The sequence below is a fragment of the Podarcis raffonei genome, chromosome 4 (genome assembly GCF_027172205.1).
Source record: "Podarcis raffonei isolate rPodRaf1 chromosome 4, rPodRaf1.pri, whole genome shotgun sequence".
Lineage (NCBI taxonomy): Eukaryota > Metazoa > Chordata > Lepidosauria > Squamata > Lacertidae > Podarcis > Podarcis raffonei.
Genome location: NC_070605.1, coordinates 19,106,227 through 19,122,389, shown reverse-complemented (window position 1 = coordinate 19,122,389; position 16,163 = coordinate 19,106,227). Strand labels below are relative to the sequence as shown.

General features: G+C 46.9%; 1 protein-coding gene across 3 annotated transcripts in view; it reads left to right on the top strand.

The window, feature by feature from the left end:
* Nucleotides 1-13,436, top strand: part of MTMR2 (myotubularin related protein 2) — a 33,411-nt gene extending 19,975 nt beyond the window's left edge. Inside the window, exons 7-16 of one of the 3 annotated variants that reach the window (XR_008330109.1) lie at nt 424-507; nt 2,348-2,497; nt 3,169-3,357; nt 4,343-4,528; nt 7,209-7,415; nt 9,373-9,465; nt 9,977-10,090; nt 11,129-11,305; nt 12,547-12,820; nt 12,951-13,436. Coding sequence is in view for 2 of the 3 variants with exons in the window: in XM_053385654.1 (XP_053241629.1) it covers nt 424-507; nt 2,348-2,497; nt 3,169-3,357; nt 4,343-4,528; nt 7,209-7,415; nt 9,373-9,465; nt 9,977-10,090; nt 11,129-11,305; nt 12,547-12,708 (1,362 nt within the window). In the remaining variant the exon portion in view is untranslated. The other 2 variants (XM_053385654.1, XM_053385655.1) reach the window with 2 other exon arrangements.
* Nucleotides 13,437-16,163: the final 2,727 nt, after the last annotated feature.

The window sequence follows — 16,163 nt, the reverse complement described above, 5'->3', positions numbered from 1 at the left end:
TCATTCTATAATTATAATTGTGCTGTGGGTGCTGGCACAAAATGGCTGCCATAGGCAACCACCACAAAAACGGAATAGGTGTCAGCCATGTGATGTTGCCTTGAAAGACTGCTCTGTATTTACAGTGCCAGAAAAAATAACTATTTCCCCACAAAGTCCCTTTTCTCCCTAGGCCCCTTTTCTCCCCAGTTTTTCACTCCCTTGGAGATTTTGTAGGTAATAGATCAGAATACAAAGGAATATGAAGAAGTGTGCGCTGATGTGTTAATTACAACATACAAAGACAGTTTCTTTTCGTTCATGCCTCAGTGTTATAGAAACAAAAAAGACTGTGCAGAAATTGTTATTTGAGATGCCAAATGAAATGGAAAATGAGCTGAAAAGAACTGATTTTTTTCTCTCTCTCTCTGTCTCGTTTTTAAGTCTCTTTTTGCATTTGAATACAAAGAAGTTTTCCCAGAAAATGGCTGGAAGTTTTATGATCCTGTTGTGGAGTACAGGAGGCAGGTAAGCACCTCCATTCTACCTCTTGATTTACACTCCTTCATGTATGTCAAAATTATTGATTTAGGCTCGAGGAACCTCTGATCTGTAGGTGAACTTATTAACCCAAGTCCAAGCTGGGCCCAGATCAAGCATTGCACTAAATAATTTTTAACTTGGTTGGTCAAATTCTGGCTCTGGAGCCACCATGAGTGGCAGGAGCAAGGAGGAATTCTGGCACTCCTGGACTAGAGCCTTCCCCAGCTGGTGCCCTCCATTTGTTTGGGGCTCCAGCTCCTTATCATCTCTAGTCAGCACGACCAGAGGTCAGGGATGGTGGGAGTTGTAGTCCAAACCATTTGGAGAACAACAGATTGGGGAAGGCGGGCCAATGGCTAATCAAAATTTTAAAAGCAGCATCAAGCCTGTATTGTATGCTGTTACTTTCTCCCAGGCTCAGCAAACCAAAAGCACCCAAAGGCGCAATGGGCTCTGTCTCGCCAGGAAAAAGCACTCATCTTGCATTCTGTACCGCGACAATCTTGCCAAAAGGTTATTCATAAGGGGATTTATATGGAGTTTATATTGGTCCATTTAAGGTAGTGCTCAACTCCCCAAGGTCTCAGTTCAAAGTCTTTGTGGCTACATGAGGACCTTTATCAGGAGATACCAACTGTGTGTGTGTGTGTGTGTGTGTGTGTGTGTGTGTGTGTGTGTTAGATACCAAGCATATGAGCATATTGATGCTTGAATTGTGCTACAGTTCATATTCGATGGCCGTGTTCTTATTCACGGAAGCAAGGTGCAACAGCATATGCCTTCAGGAAGGGCCATAGATAGCTCAGTAGCAGAACATCTGCATTGAATCATAGAATCATAGAGTTGGAAGAGACCACAAGGGCCATCAAGTCCAACCGCCTGCCAAGCAGGAAACACCATCAGAGCACTCCTGGCATATGGTTGTCAAGCCTCTGCTTAAAGACCTCCAAAGAAGGAGACTCCACAACACTCCTTGGCAGCAAATTCCACTGTCGAACAGCTCTTACTGTCAGGAAGTTCTTCCTAATGTTTAGGTGGAATTGCATGTGGAAGGTTCAGTCGCTGTTATTTCCAGGCAGAGACCCTTGTCTGAAACACTTGAGCCAGTCAGTCAGTGTTAAGCCAAGCTTCCTCAAACTCAGCCCTCCAGATGTTTTTGGCCTACAGCTCCCATGATCCCTAGCTAGCAGGACCAGTGGTCAGGGAAGATGGGAATTGTAGTCTCAAAACATTGAGGAAGCCTGGTGTAAGCAGTAATGGCCTGGATGAACCAATGATTTGACTCTGTGAAAGGCAGCTTCCCCTGTCACCAGCTCTGAAATAATTTTTAGATTGCTGGGGTTTTTTGGAGAGCGGTGGTGGTAGAAATCCTAAATAACTTCATTGAACTTTTAAAACCCTAAATGGCCTTGGCCCAGTATACCCTGAAGGAGCGTCTCCACCACCATTGTTCAGCCCAGACACTGAGGTCCAGATCCGAGGGCCTTCTGGCGGTTCCCTCACTGCAAGAAGCGAAGTTACAGGGAACCAGGCAGAGGGCCTTCTCAGTAGTGGCGCCCACCCTGTGGAATGCCCTCCCACCAGATGTCAAAGAGAACAACAACTACCAGACTTTTAGAAGACATCTGAAGGCAGCCCTGTTTAGGGAAGCTTTTAATGTTTATAGGTTATTGTATTTTAATGTTCTGTTGGAAGCCGCCCAGAGTGGTTGGGGAAACCCAGTCAGATGGGCGGGGTATAAATAATAAATTATTATTACATTATTGTATTCTATTTGAATGATGGGAACGGGAAGCCCAAACATCTCTATCTCTTTCCAAAACAGGGGATTCCTAATGAAAGCTGGAGAATGACCAAGGTGAACGAGCAGTATGAACTGTGCGACACCTACCCTGCCCTCCTGGTGGTTCCTGCCAACATCTCGGACGAGGAGCTGAAGCGAGTAGCTGCATTCCGATCCAGGGGACGCATACCTGTAAGCTTAACATTATCTTTTACTGTGGCCACAGCCACACCATGCCTTTAAAGCGCCACGGTACCACCATGGTTTTCCCAGTAGTGATGTATGGAAGTGAGAGCTGGACCATAAAGAAGGCTGATCGCCGAAGAATGGATGCTTTTGAATTCTGGTGCTGGAGGAGACTCTTGAGAGTCCCATGGACTGCAAGAAGATCAAACTTCTCCATTCTTAAAGAAATCAGCCCTGAGTGCTCACTGGAAGGACAGATCCTGAAGCTGAGGCTCCAAGACTTTGGCCACCTCATGAGAAGACTCCCTGGAAAAGACCCTGATGTTGGGAAAGATGGAGGGCACAAGGAGAAGGGGACGACAGAGGACGAGATGGTTGGACAGTGTTCTCGAAGCTACCAGCATGAGTCTGACCAAACTGCGGGAGGCAGTGGAAGACAGGAGTGCCTGGCGTGCTCTGGTCCATGGGGTCACGAAGAGTCGGACACGACTAAACGACTAAACAACAACAACTCTCAGTACCCTTAACCTACAGCTCCCAGAATTCTTTGAGAGAAGCCATGGCTGTTTAAAGCAGCGTCGTAGCGCTTTAAATGTATGGTGCAGATGTGATCTGTTTCTTCGGCCTTGTATTTGTTTTTCTTTTTGAATAAATAAAGCCTTCCTTCTCCTCGAAAGGTTTTGTCCTGGATTCACCCAGAAAGCCAAGCCACGGTCACGCGCTGCAGCCAGCCGATGGTGGGCGTGAGCGGGAAACGGAGCAAAGAGGACGAGAAGTATCTGCAGTCCGTCATGGACTCCAACGCTCAGTCCCACAAGATATTCATCTTCGATGCCAGGCCAAGTGTGAACGCTGTAGCCAACAAGGTTGGATAATCGTGCCTTTCCCAACAGCAGGAGTCAGGAGCCTCATGCCTGGGCGCCAGATGTGGCCCTCAGAGCCCCTCTGTCTGGCCCTCTGTTCTCTTCCCAACCCACTCACTGGCCCTGTTTTGGTTTGCCTGAACTCTGATAATGCCTGGGTGTATAAGTGTGTGCAAAAACTCACCTGGTGCGCAAAAGTAAAGTTTTCCTTAGTTTCTGCACCCTCTTTTGGCACTGGCCCTGCCTGCCACTGGGATGTGGCCCTTGACATGTTGCCCAAAAAAGGGAATAGAAGCCCTTGGCTGTAAAAGGTTCCCCATCCTTACCCAACTGTGTTGAGGAATCTGAGCAGTAATTAAAAACAAACAAACCAAAAACCTGATACTGTATAAGATTCTCCCCCCCCCCCCCCGTTTCCTCCCAGAAATGTTCTCTGGAGGGTTGGAAGCTCTGGAAAAGTGTGGGAGATTGTTCTGGAACTTGAAGAAAGGAAAGGAGGAGGAATTGATCGATAATTGTCCTTCCTCTAGCAGGTGCCTTCGCTGGGGCTGCAAAGAATCCTGGGACCTGTAGTTTATCCCTCAGCATGCTGCAATTCCTAGTACTCTTAACAAACTACAGTTACCAGGATTATTTGGGGGTAAGCTATGTGCTCTGTGTGTATGTGCAGCCGGGGTCTTGAGCCAAGAAGGGCAGGCTTGGATCCAGCCCAACAGAACACTTGATTAAAAATACAATTAGAAAGGGCAGTAGAATTAAAAGAGTAGTAAATCAAAGCAGCATTTTTTAAAAGAAAATGCAGCACTCAGTCCCCAAAAGGCATTCTAAAAAGTTGGATAAAGGATGGTCCTATCCCATAAACCGCATCTGTTGAGCACCACAGATTACCTGTCCCTGCCGTAGGGCAGCACACTTGGCAAAAGTTCAACCTGCAGGCTTAGGGTCTTACTCGGGACAAAGGCGGTCTAACCTTCATTTTCTTCTTCAGGCCAAAGGAGGAGGTTATGAGAGTGAGGACGCCTATCAGAACGCAGAGTTGGTTTTCCTGGACATCCATAATATCCACGTTATGAGAGAGTCATTGAGGAAGCTGAAAGAGATTGTCTATCCCAATATAGAAGAGACGCACTGGCTGTCTAATTTGGAATCCACCCACTGGCTGGAACACATCAAGGTACATTGATGTGTGTGTGTGTGTGTGTGTGTGTGAGAGAGAGAGAGAGAGAGAGAGAGAGAGAGTCCTCCTATCGGTGTGGTTTTGGCAACTTCCCCCCATCCTTGGCAGGTTGCAGCACCAGACTGGTTGCAAATTGCAGTGAGTGTCAGAGATGCAAAAACCTACCGTATTTTTCGCACGATAGGACGCACCGGTCCATAGGACGCACGTAGATTTGGGGGGGGGGAAATAAAGGGGAAAAAATTATCCCCCCCCCCAGGCGCGGGGCTGGGGCGGGGGAAGCCTGAGCTTCCCCCTCCCCCAGAACGGGACCCAGAGCCATGCCGAAGCTGCGCGCAGCTTTGGCATCGCTCTGGGAGCTTGCGGGGCTGGGGGAGGAGGAAGCCCTCCGCCAGCCTCCAAACCATGTCGGGAGACAGCGGGATGGCGCGCTGCGCCTCTCCCTCTGTCCCCCGAGTTTGCGGGGCTGGCGACGGGGAGGAGCAGGCTTCTCCCCGTTGCCAGCCTTCTAGCCAAGTCGGGTGACAGCAGGAAGGGCGCGCTGCGCCTCTCCCGCTATCTCCCGAGTCTGCGGGGCTGGCGACGGGGAGGAGCAGGCTTCTCCCCGTTGCCAGCCTTCTAGCCAAGTCGGGGGACAGCGGGAAGGGCGCGCTGCGCCTCTCCCGCTGTCCCCCAAGTTTGCAGGGCTGGCGACGGGGAGGAGCAGGCTTCTCCCCCCCGCCAGCCTTCTAGCCAAGTCGGGGGACAGCAGGAAGGGCGCGCTGCGCCTCTCCCGCTGTCCCCCGAGTTTGCAGGGCTGGCGACGGGGAGGAGCAGGCTTCTCCCCGTTGCCAGCCTTCTAGCCAAGTCGGGGGACAGCAAGAAGGGCGTGCTGCGCCTCTCCCGCTATCTCCCGAGTCTGCGGGGCTGGCGACGGGGAGGAGCAGGCTTCTCCCCGTCGCCAGCCTTCTAGCCAAGTCGGGGGACAGCGGGAAGGGCGCGCTGCGCCTCTCCCGCTGTCCCCCGAGTTTGCAGGGCTGGCGACGGGGAGGAGCAGGCTTCTCCCCCCCCCCGCCAGCGTTCTAGCCAAGTCGGGGGACAGCGGGATGGCGGCGTTCCGCCTCCCCGCTGTCCCCCGAGCTTGTGGGGCTGGCGGTGGGGCTCTCCTGAAGCCTGGAGAGCTAGAGGGGTCGGTGCGCACCGACCCCTCTCGCTCTCCAGGCTTCAGCGAAAGCCTGCATTCGCACCATAGGACGCACACACATTTCCCCTTCATTTTTGGAGGGGGAAAAGTGCGTCCTATAGTGCGAAAAATACGGTAGATGTTCTGCGACTTATCATGCTGCTGCAACATTGCAGCTAAGAGACCATCAAGAGCGGAAGTTTAATTCATCAGAGTGTTTTGTGTAGGAACCTGGCTGCCTCTTCAAAAGAAGTCTCTCCCCCGGCCCCAACTTTTGAAAGAGGGAGGGAGAAGACAAAACTGAAAAATATGTGGTTTGTTAAAGGAGTGTGTAGATGATCAGCCTTAGGAGCAGGAAGTCTTGAAATGCTCACAAGTTGTCCCTTTTGAGACATAGAAAGCAGCTGTCCCTAGCTGGAACTGTGGAACTCACTCCCACAAGAGGTAGCAATGGCCAACAGCTTTCGGAAAGAACTAGAGAAATTCATGCAAGATCAGGCTATCAGTGGCTGTGTTCTGTCTCCATTTTCAGAGGCAGTGTGGCTCTGAGTACCTGTTGGAGGGAATTGCAGGTGTGGGAGAGTGCAGTTGCCCTCAGGTTGTGCTTGTGAGCTTCTGGTTGGCCACTGTGAACACAGAGTGCTGGGCCAGATGGGTCATTGGCCTGATCCAGCGAGGCCCTCTGTATGCTTTTATATATTACTGAATGCACACATCCAGCATTCGAAATTCGGCAGGCGCGTTTTGTACCTTGCTATTGTCCACTTGCGACCAAGTGAAGACGTCCCTGTGCCAGAATGGCACCTGATGTCTCCAACCCCCTGGAGGTGCATGCCTGGGGGTCCTTGATCGTGACTGTTTTCACACACTAGCAGCACATCCTATAGAATTCTATCCATTATATTGTCAAGTAGGACCCTGGCAGAGACACATGCCCGACTGGCATGTTCTCTCCCTCCTGGTTGATCGTCTGGGAGCTTCATAAGCTTTCTTCTGCCTGAACATGACAGCGATTGATGCCAACCAACACCAGCACACTTAGAGATCTGCAGAGTTTGCGCACCTTGTGTGACAGACCTCAAGCAATTCAGCATTTTGGCTAATCTACTTTATTCCTGCACAATCAGAATGAATTTCAGGAACCCAAAAAACGTATTATCCGGCCCCAAAATGGAACCAGGCATTCCGCTTTGGCGAATGTAACCCTGGTTTAAGGAGCCGTCGGGCGCCTAGCTTATGTACCTGAGTTTCTAACATGACATACATCATTGTGCAGGTTGCAAAATTGTAAAAAAGAAAAGAAAAGACGTGTGGTCGCTCCTTGTGGAACATCCTTTCTCACTCATTCAGTCCTCACCTCTGTAACCTGGCTATGCAGACAAAAACCCAAGTCTTTGTTCCCATTCTCAATTTTAATTGTCATGTGGGTAGGGGGGGTTATGTTGTCTTACTGTATGTCAGGCCATTCTCTGTTTATAATGGATATCGCAGCTGCAAGGTCCCTTTTCTCCCCAGTTGATTCTTGCCGGCGCTCTTCGTATTGCCGACAAAGTGGAGTCGGGGAAGACTTCCGTGGTCGTGCACTGCAGTGATGGTTGGGACCGGACAGCCCAGCTCACCTCACTTGCCATGTTGATGCTAGACGGCTTCTATCGGACAATCCAGGGCTTTCAAGTGCTGGTGGAGAAGGAATGGCTGAGTTTCGGACACAGATTCCAGCTGGTGAGTCGCCAACCCCTGGAGTTACCAAACTGGCTGCTGAAATTTAGGGTGTGTGTGTGAATTTTTCAGCTTTCGCATTCCAGGAATGAGGGGTGCTAAAAAGTTGTAACGTGACCAGGGAATCCAAAAAAGATATTTTGGTTGAATTAATAATAATTTTGTTTTGCTTGGTAAATGGAACGTGTGTAAAAATTGCATGGAAATCATTAAAAACAATTGCCAAATACTTGCACTTATATCACTAGTATTAGTAGTATTAGTATTTAACATTACAGTAGGTAAAACTAAAATTCTTTCGTTTCCCAAAAGAAGTTTACATGCTTCTTTGTCAGATAAAGACTTGCCAAGTTAAATGTTGTTCAAACATAAAAATAGCAGCAGATTTGAATTCCTCACACCCAAAAACATATTTTTAAGGCCCCTCATTGAAGAAATGTGCAGAAATTAAGTTTCACCCCCTAAAATTACATGCCTCTCTGCTATATCTTAAATCAATGGTTCCCAATTAGCTAAATACTTCAGACCCCCTGTTTTTCAAAAGCCAAGCCATGGACCCCCTACTTTTGAAACTTTTGATATCTTTATGGTAGTTTTCGTTGTGTGAATTGTGCCACAGACCCCCTGGGTGGGTTATGTGGACCCCCTGAGATCCACAGACCACCCAGTGGGAAACCACTGTCTTAAATGATTTAAGAGGTGCTTTAGGAGGACAGACAACTGGGACCTGCTCCAGGGCTGTTGGCAAGGAATTGGTGGAGTTCCAAAAATGTCTATGAAAGGGAAACAAGGCAAGGAAGTTTGCGTAACGAGCTTAATGCTATATGCCCATTTTTCTCAAGGTCTGGAGAAAACAATTTATTGTTCTCCAAACAACTTACCGTATTTTTATATACGTGTATAAGACGCCTCCTATTTTGGGAGGTTCAGAATTAAGAAAATGGGGGGGGGGAGATTGTTGAGCTTTTTGGGGGGAGAATAGCCCAGAGTTGTTGACCTTTTTTTTAGGGGGGATTGGCAAATCGCTCACCCGCCATCTATCCTCTGTCCCCTCACCAACAAAGGCAGCAAATCACCCAGCCTCCAATAACAATCTTCAACTCACAGCAGCAACCAATCCCACGTCCCCACAATGCACTATCCATGTGTAAGACAACCCCCCAATTTTTAACATGATTTTTGAATAAAAAAACTTGTCATACACAGAAAAGTACGCTACATTTAGGCAACAGAAAGTATTGGAGTATGCAGAAATAGCAAAGCTAACTGGAAGAATCCGACAGCAGAACGATGAGACATTCCAAAAAGAATGGTCCAAATTTATGGTATACTTAGAGAAAACTGTATATAAATAAAGACACTTATAAATAAACTCATAACGTTTATTGTAAACATTTGGTTAGACCATAAGATATAATGCTGTAGTATAATAAGGATTGTATGTTTAAAGTATAATACAAAAATTTATTAAGGAATTATAGGCATTTATAGAATGTATATATAGTAATCACGCTTAAGTAAGAGCAATGCAGAGAAGCCAGAAGAGGGGTGGAGGGAAGTTAATTCGGATAAGATATAGATTTTAAGGAGAATAATATTGTTAAGCTGAATTGTGTTTAAGATATTTAAAAAAAATATATTAAAAATTATCGGAAAAAGAAAAGTATGGTACATTTAAAAGCATGAATATATTATAACATAGAGAGAATAAAAATACGTTATGGAACAGAAATGGTAGGGAAGTGTACATCCATGCCTGTCAAATGAATTTGTATGTCACTTTGTGTCCTGTGGGTCTGTTTATGCTCTCCTCTCGCATTTAGGGCTTAATCCAGGTAAGTCATCCTCAGAGTAGACTCTGCACACTGGTGATTTGCCCGATTTAATCTGTACGACTCCTATTTCTATAAATGATACTGGTTTTCAGATACACATCCTGTGGCCTCTCGTTTTGTTTTAGAGAGTCGGTCACGGAGACAGGAACCATGCAGATGCAGACCGATCTCCTGTTTTCCTCCAGTTTGTTGACTGTGTCTGGCAGATGACAAGACAGGTAGATTTCTAGGGGTACATACGGGGCTTTTGTTGGGACAGAGCTTGGGATTTTTATTGTGTTTTTTTAAAATAAGGGGCTTTTATTGGGAGAGGATTTGAGTTACTTAGGTACAAGGGTGGTGTTTGGGGATTGTTGCTTTTTAAAGCACAAAGTACACCTATGTAATTTAACTTGTGGAACTCACTACCACAAGATGTGATAATGACCACTCCATATATGTATGAGAGAGAGAGAATAATGATGTATAAATAGTTTTTTTTGTAAATACATAAAATAGATTTGAGATCTCTCAGTGGAAACTGGTCAATAAATCCTGTAAATAAAATTCTTAACTGGGTGTCAAAAGAGGGGTGGTCCATTTCTCCCTTCCCTCCCACCCCTCTCCTCTCATCGATACTCCCCAGCCCCATATTCTCTCGAGTATAAGCACTTTGCAGAAATAATGTTTTCATGTCCCATTGGGGAAGCGTCCAGTGAAAACAAAATCTCAACCGCTTGTCTTTTGAAGTTTCCCACCGCCTTTGAATTCAACGAGTGCTTCTTGATCACCGTCCTGGACCACCTGTACAGCTGCTTGTTTGGGACGTTCTTGTGTAACAGCGAGCAGCAGAGAGTCAAAGAGGTAAAACAGGAACAACCATCCCCAAACCCCATGGGCTGCTTAAAAAAAAATAAAACATTTTGCTTTCCTACCTACCGTCGTTGGGGCCCACGGGTTACACACACATGAGGGTGGATGGAAGGACCCCAAGTGAGAGGCAGGGAAGACCTCCTAAGGTGAGAGACTGAGAGAGCAAAGGGGTGAGACAAGATTTGAGAGCTCCTTTTGAGAGAGGACTCTGCGTTTTCTTTTCTCTTTCTTTCTCTGCTTTGTTTTTTATTGAGATTGGTTCCTTTTATCTTATTGTATCATGAAAAGGCTTTAATAAAACCTTTTTAATTTGTTTTTATTAATGCTTTATTGGTTTTAAAACTGTATGACAGAAATAATCAACGCACAGAATAATTACAGACAGAAACTCAACCTGCCAAAACCTGGATTGATATTTTGACAATATTCTTTTATATAAACTCCGTAGGTGTCCCACACTCTGGTAAATTTTTCATCTGTAACGTCTCAAAACCTTGCTGATAGTCTCACTAGTTCAGCATACTCTCTTAATTTATTTTGCCAGGCTGGTTTGGATGGGGTAGCTTCTCCCAATCTTTTGCGATTAGAATTGTGGCAACTATTGTAGCATACATAAAGAATCTCCTGAACCTTTTTGAAAGTTCCCTGTGAAGAGAGATTGATTACCCATAATTCCTAGCAAAAAGGCTTCAGGCTTTTAAGGGAAAGAGCATTTAAACATTTTCTTAAGTTCATTATAAATCATTTCCCAAAACTGTTGTGATCTTTTTACAGTTCCACGACATGTGGATCCATGTGCAAAGGCTTTAATAAAATCTTAAGGGGGAAAAGAAATAAATAGAAGATCCACGCCTCTTCTACAAAGCAGGCGGTAGACAACATGGTGCCCTCCAGCGACTCCTGGTCAAGGATAATGGAAGTAGTTGTCCTAATTCTGCAAGTTGCTAAAACTCTCCAGAACTGTGCTAAGGCATTCTCCTAAAGTGCCACAAATACAGTAAAGCATCCGTCTTCCCTCCTGTTTTTCAGGGCCTTCCCAAAAAGACGGTTTCGCTGTGGTCTTATATAAACAGCCAACTCGAAGACTTCACCAATCCCCTCTATGCCAGCTACACCAACCACATTTTGTATCCCGTGGCCAGCATGCGCCACCTGGAACTCTGGGTAGGCTACTACATCAGGTGGAACCCGCGGATGAAGCCACAGGTAAGGTGACTGGGAGGAGGAAAGGGGTGAAAACCAGGGAGGTCAAAGTTTATCTGCGTTGCATGCTGCTCAAAGCCTGAGCGCATGCTCTGGCGGAGAGCCGCTGGACAAGAATCTTGCTTGATCCAAAGGCTGGGGCCCTTGCCAGACTTGATTAACTATGGGACAGAGGTGGGTGGCGCTGTGGTCTAAACCACCGAGCCTCTTGGGCTTGCCGATCAGAAGGTTGGCAGTTCGAATCCCCGTGATGGGGTGAGCTCCTGTTGCTCTGTCCCAGCTCCTGCCAACCTAGCAGTTCAAATCATACCAGTGCAAGTAGATAAATAGGTACCACTCCGGCGGGAAGGTAAACGGCGTTTCCATGCGCTCTGGTTTCCATCACGGTGTCCTGTTGCGCCAGAAGCGATTTAGTCATGCTGGCCATATGACCAGAAAAGCTGTCTGTGGACAAACGCCGCCTCCCTCGGCCTGAAAGCGAGATGAGCACTGCACCCAATTTGCCTTTGACTGGACTTAACCGTCCAGGGATCCTTTACCTTTTTTAAAAAACTGTTGTTTACATGTTACTGCTTCGCTGTGTTCTTTTTTCTTCTTTTCTTTGTATTGGAAAATTTTATTGAGACTTTTCATACTGCATTGCTATAAATAAAAAAACTAAGCAAAAAGAAAAATATAAAGAGAAAAACACAAAGTTTTCTCTCCCGGGTAGATCTAAACTCTTATCCCACAGAGAAAAGAGGTAGACTCTCCCAGCTGTCTCACCTGGGATCTTTCCCAGTCTCTTACCCTGGGAGGTCTTCCCTTCCCTGTCTCTCACACAGGGTTGTTTACCAACCATCCACTACCTCCCTCTGTGTGTAGTCTGCTTGCTAACCCAGACTGGCTTATAAAAGCAAGAGCAAAGTAAAAAAAAGAAGCAGCAAAAATAACAGAAGGATAGAAATAATAAAGGGATGGAAAAGTTTTTTTTATTAAAAAAAAGGAAGAAGAGGAGGGGGAAACAAAATTTAAAAGAAAAACATTAGTAGAAAAATTTCCATTCGCTGTTTACATTAAAAAAGCAAAATACGATTGTTTAAAACTTTCAAGCTATGTAATTCGCTGGGTTCTGGGCCTTAGTTCTGGCGTTGAAAATAGCTTCGGGGCTAAAAATAGCTGACCTCTGGTCCAAATGAAGCTCCTACCTGTGGTTCTCCTCCATCTCCCAAGACTTGAGTGTGATGCTTCCTGTCTTGCTGTAGGAGCCGCTGCACAACCGCTACAAGGAACTCCTGGCCAAACGAGCCGAGCTCCAGAAGAAGGTGGAAGAGCTCCAGCGAGAAATCACCAACCATTCCACTTCCTCCTCTGAGAGAGGCAGCTCTCCTGCCCAGTGTGCCACCCCGGTCCAGACTGTGGTATGACGCAGCTGTGCAGACTCTTTGATTTGTCATCTCTCCAGAATCGCGCGATAATGGCAGCTTGTCCAGAAATGGAAACTTCAAAAAGAGAAAACTTTGCGAACTTAGAAAGCAGGTCAGACACACTATTTATTATGCTACGTCCCTGCACCAGGGTTTATTATTATGTTTATTAAGGATGTAACACTACAGGAAGCGAAAGCCTTTTTTCTTTCTTTTTTTGTTCTGCTTATTGTCGTTTAAAGGTGTCATATATAATTATCTTACTCGGGGGTGTAGTTACAAGGAAGCTTGCTGGCACAGCCTCCTGAGACGAAACAGGACGCTTGTTCATTGAGCTCAAGTTGTGAAAGCGGTGGTGTTGCTTTGAAACGAGAACAATGCTCTCACACTGGAAGCTGCAGACTTCAAACAGTGGTATGACCACAGTGTAGCTTGCATCATCCTGTCCCCTCCCTCGCCATCTGATGAGCTACTCCCAAAAACTCAGAGGAACCTAAGCAAATGGCAACAACAAAGAACTACATTCCAGAAAAGGGAAGAATTAGGAAATCTTGGTCTGCACGCAAAAGCAGTTGTGCTCATTTGGTTTCCGGACACTGTCGACAAAGGAGCTTGTCCCATTATTTGGGAGGAAATCCCAGTCTCATCGTGTTCTTAAGGCAGTGCTTTGCATCCTTTGCAGCCTTTTTGTGCCAACAGTGATTCCCCAAGCAAAGGTGACAGCAATCCATCTGACTCACAGAGTGCCATCTTTGTATAGGTATGAAGCCGAACACAGTTTCTGTGCCAGCTTTGTATGTATGGCACGGCCACCATATTTGCTGAGGGATTTTGTAGCCACAAAAAACCCACTGCAGGCAGCTGCAGTCCACGGGTGGACCATGAACAACAGTTTGCTTGCCCCCGCTTCGAGGCAACATCAACAGCTAGCAAAATTTATCCGTTGGGGGTTGTCACCTGACAATTAAACTCCCTCTAGATTTGGAAAAACAAAGAATGGCTCGCTATAAACAGTTTAATTCTCATCATTTGGGTTAAAACAAAACAAGGGAGCATCGTCACGAGGCTTTAGAGCTTTACATTCGTTAATATCTGGGTACTACTTGCTAGCAATTTGCTGTTAAATATAGTTAACCACGTTCCAGTGCTAAAGCAATGCCTTACTTAATCGGAGTAGAAACGTCATGTTATTTGAAAGTTCCGTTGAAAAGCGTTTCCATGTTGCGCCCGTGTCCCCCTTTTGGGACATAAGTTGCAGCAGCAAGAAAATCATCATTCCCTACAACACAAATGTCAACATTGTCCTAGGGCAGGGATGGGGAACCTGTGGCGTTCAGATGTTGTTGGACCACAGTTCTCAGAGTCTGAGCACTGGCCATACCAGCTGGGGCTGATGGCAGTCCAGCGACATCAGGAGGGCTATGGGTGCCCCATCCCTGAACTAAGGGGTACCAACGACCCATAGTCTTCCAGTTTTCCTCTGGTTTCCATTGCTATTGGCAAAGGGGACATGGGGAGCTATGAAACTTGCCAAGAGTACGTGTTTTGTCTTTCCTGACATCAGAAAAAAAGAGAATAAATCATATACTTTGGGGAAAGAATTGCACCAACACACTGACACAAACACTATGGCAATGGTGTTTCGATAAGGTCTCCTTTCTGCATGGGTTGGGTTGCAGGGAAAACATACTGGGAATCGCATTGTGAAGTGTTAGGCTGTGGGTGATGTGATGTTGCTTTCTGATGGTGGTCTCTGTTGCTTGGGTTCTATCGCATTGTTCCAGTGACTTGAAAAGGGATTGGTGTATTTGTATGTTTGTGTGTATGTGCTGCCACATCCCAGTCATACTGCTGTAGCCGCCTCGTGTTCAGTGGTGTGCGTGCAAACACGGGCGTTTCAGGATGACAGACCGGAGGATCATGAAGTCCCACCTCCTGCACCAAAGCAGCCACAGATTGCCGGTGTAGTTTCTCTGCTGTGTGAGAGAGACACCGCTTGCCATTATTGTGCCGATGTCTTGGTACTGGTTTGGTAAGCTGTGCCTTCAGCTGAGCAAACATAAACATAGGTTTTTGAGAGGGAGCAGAAACATCCCCAGTCCCCAAACTCAACTCTGTGGAAGCTGAGCCTCACCTTTACTAATTTGGGGGTGGGGGCAAAACGTAAGTGCTTCACTTAGGGACACCACAGCAGTGTGCACTCCCCAACTCTGGTCACCGTGGCCTTTAAACAAGGATGGGGAATGCGTGGTCCTCCAGCTGCTGTGATTTTCAGCCCCAGCTGGCCCAGCCAAACGTCCAAGATGATGGGGGTTGGGGTCTTGCTCTCTTAAGAATTCCATGTACTGTATGCATGCAGGGTGCCTTTCTTGGCCTGCACAGAGACCCATTGCGGCTCCCCCAGCTCTGTGCAGCGTACACACCTGCTCCCTTTTCCCCCTTGACTGCGCATAATGCTGGACATTCTGCTAAAAGCACTAAAGGGTCACCATATGCCTCTCCAGCGATGGTGCTGTGCGCAAGAACACAAGTGATTGCATTGTGATGGGCGGATGCTTGCTGCCTAAACCCCCAACCCATCTTGAACCCATTTTGTTTCCTTGCTTTTCCTCTCACCTGTCTAATGCCTTATAAACAGGTGAGCTCTGCCAAGCCAATTAGCTTTTTTATCCTCCATGCTCTTGGAAGAACCCGGCATGTCCAACTCTTGCTGTTGTGCCAGGGTGAGGAGCCCACGGTCTTTCCGATGTTGGACTAACAGCTCCATCACCCATCCTTGCCGATGCCCCTGTTTTGCCATAAATCATGTTTCACCAACCTGGGATCCCAGGTATTAGGTAACAGCCCACATCCTCCCCAGCCAGCATGGCCAATGGGTGGAGATGGTGGGCGTTGTGGTCTAGCAATATTTGGGGAGCCATGGGTTCCCCACCCCTAAGCAACAGCAGCAGTTGGGCATGTCCACATCTTCAGGTTCAAGCAAGACTGTGATGTGTTTCCAAGTACAGTAGTACCTTGGTTTAAGAACAGCCCAGTTTACGAATTATTCGGTTTACGAACTCCGCAAAACCATAAGTAGTGTCCTGGTTTGCGAACTTTACCTTGGTCTAAGAACGGAAGCCGAACGGTGAAAGGGCACTGGCAGCGGGAGGCCTCATTAGGGAAAGCGCGTCTTGGTTTAAGAACGGACTTCCGGAACAGATTACGTTCGTAAACCAAGGTTCCACTGTACCTCCTACGAGCTGGTTGTTATTTCATGTTCTAAACCAGCGTTCTGCCTTTCCCAGGGTGGATACGGCAGAAATTATGGAGGGGACACCACATTTATATTTCTGGCAGTGTCTTCTTCATCAGTGATGGAAGCGTTTGCCTGGGTTTAAAAGGCTCGGGAGAAGGGGGAGCAGGGATGGTAGATCAAACTGATGTAATCCCCATGTTGCGAGACTAGGCCCAAC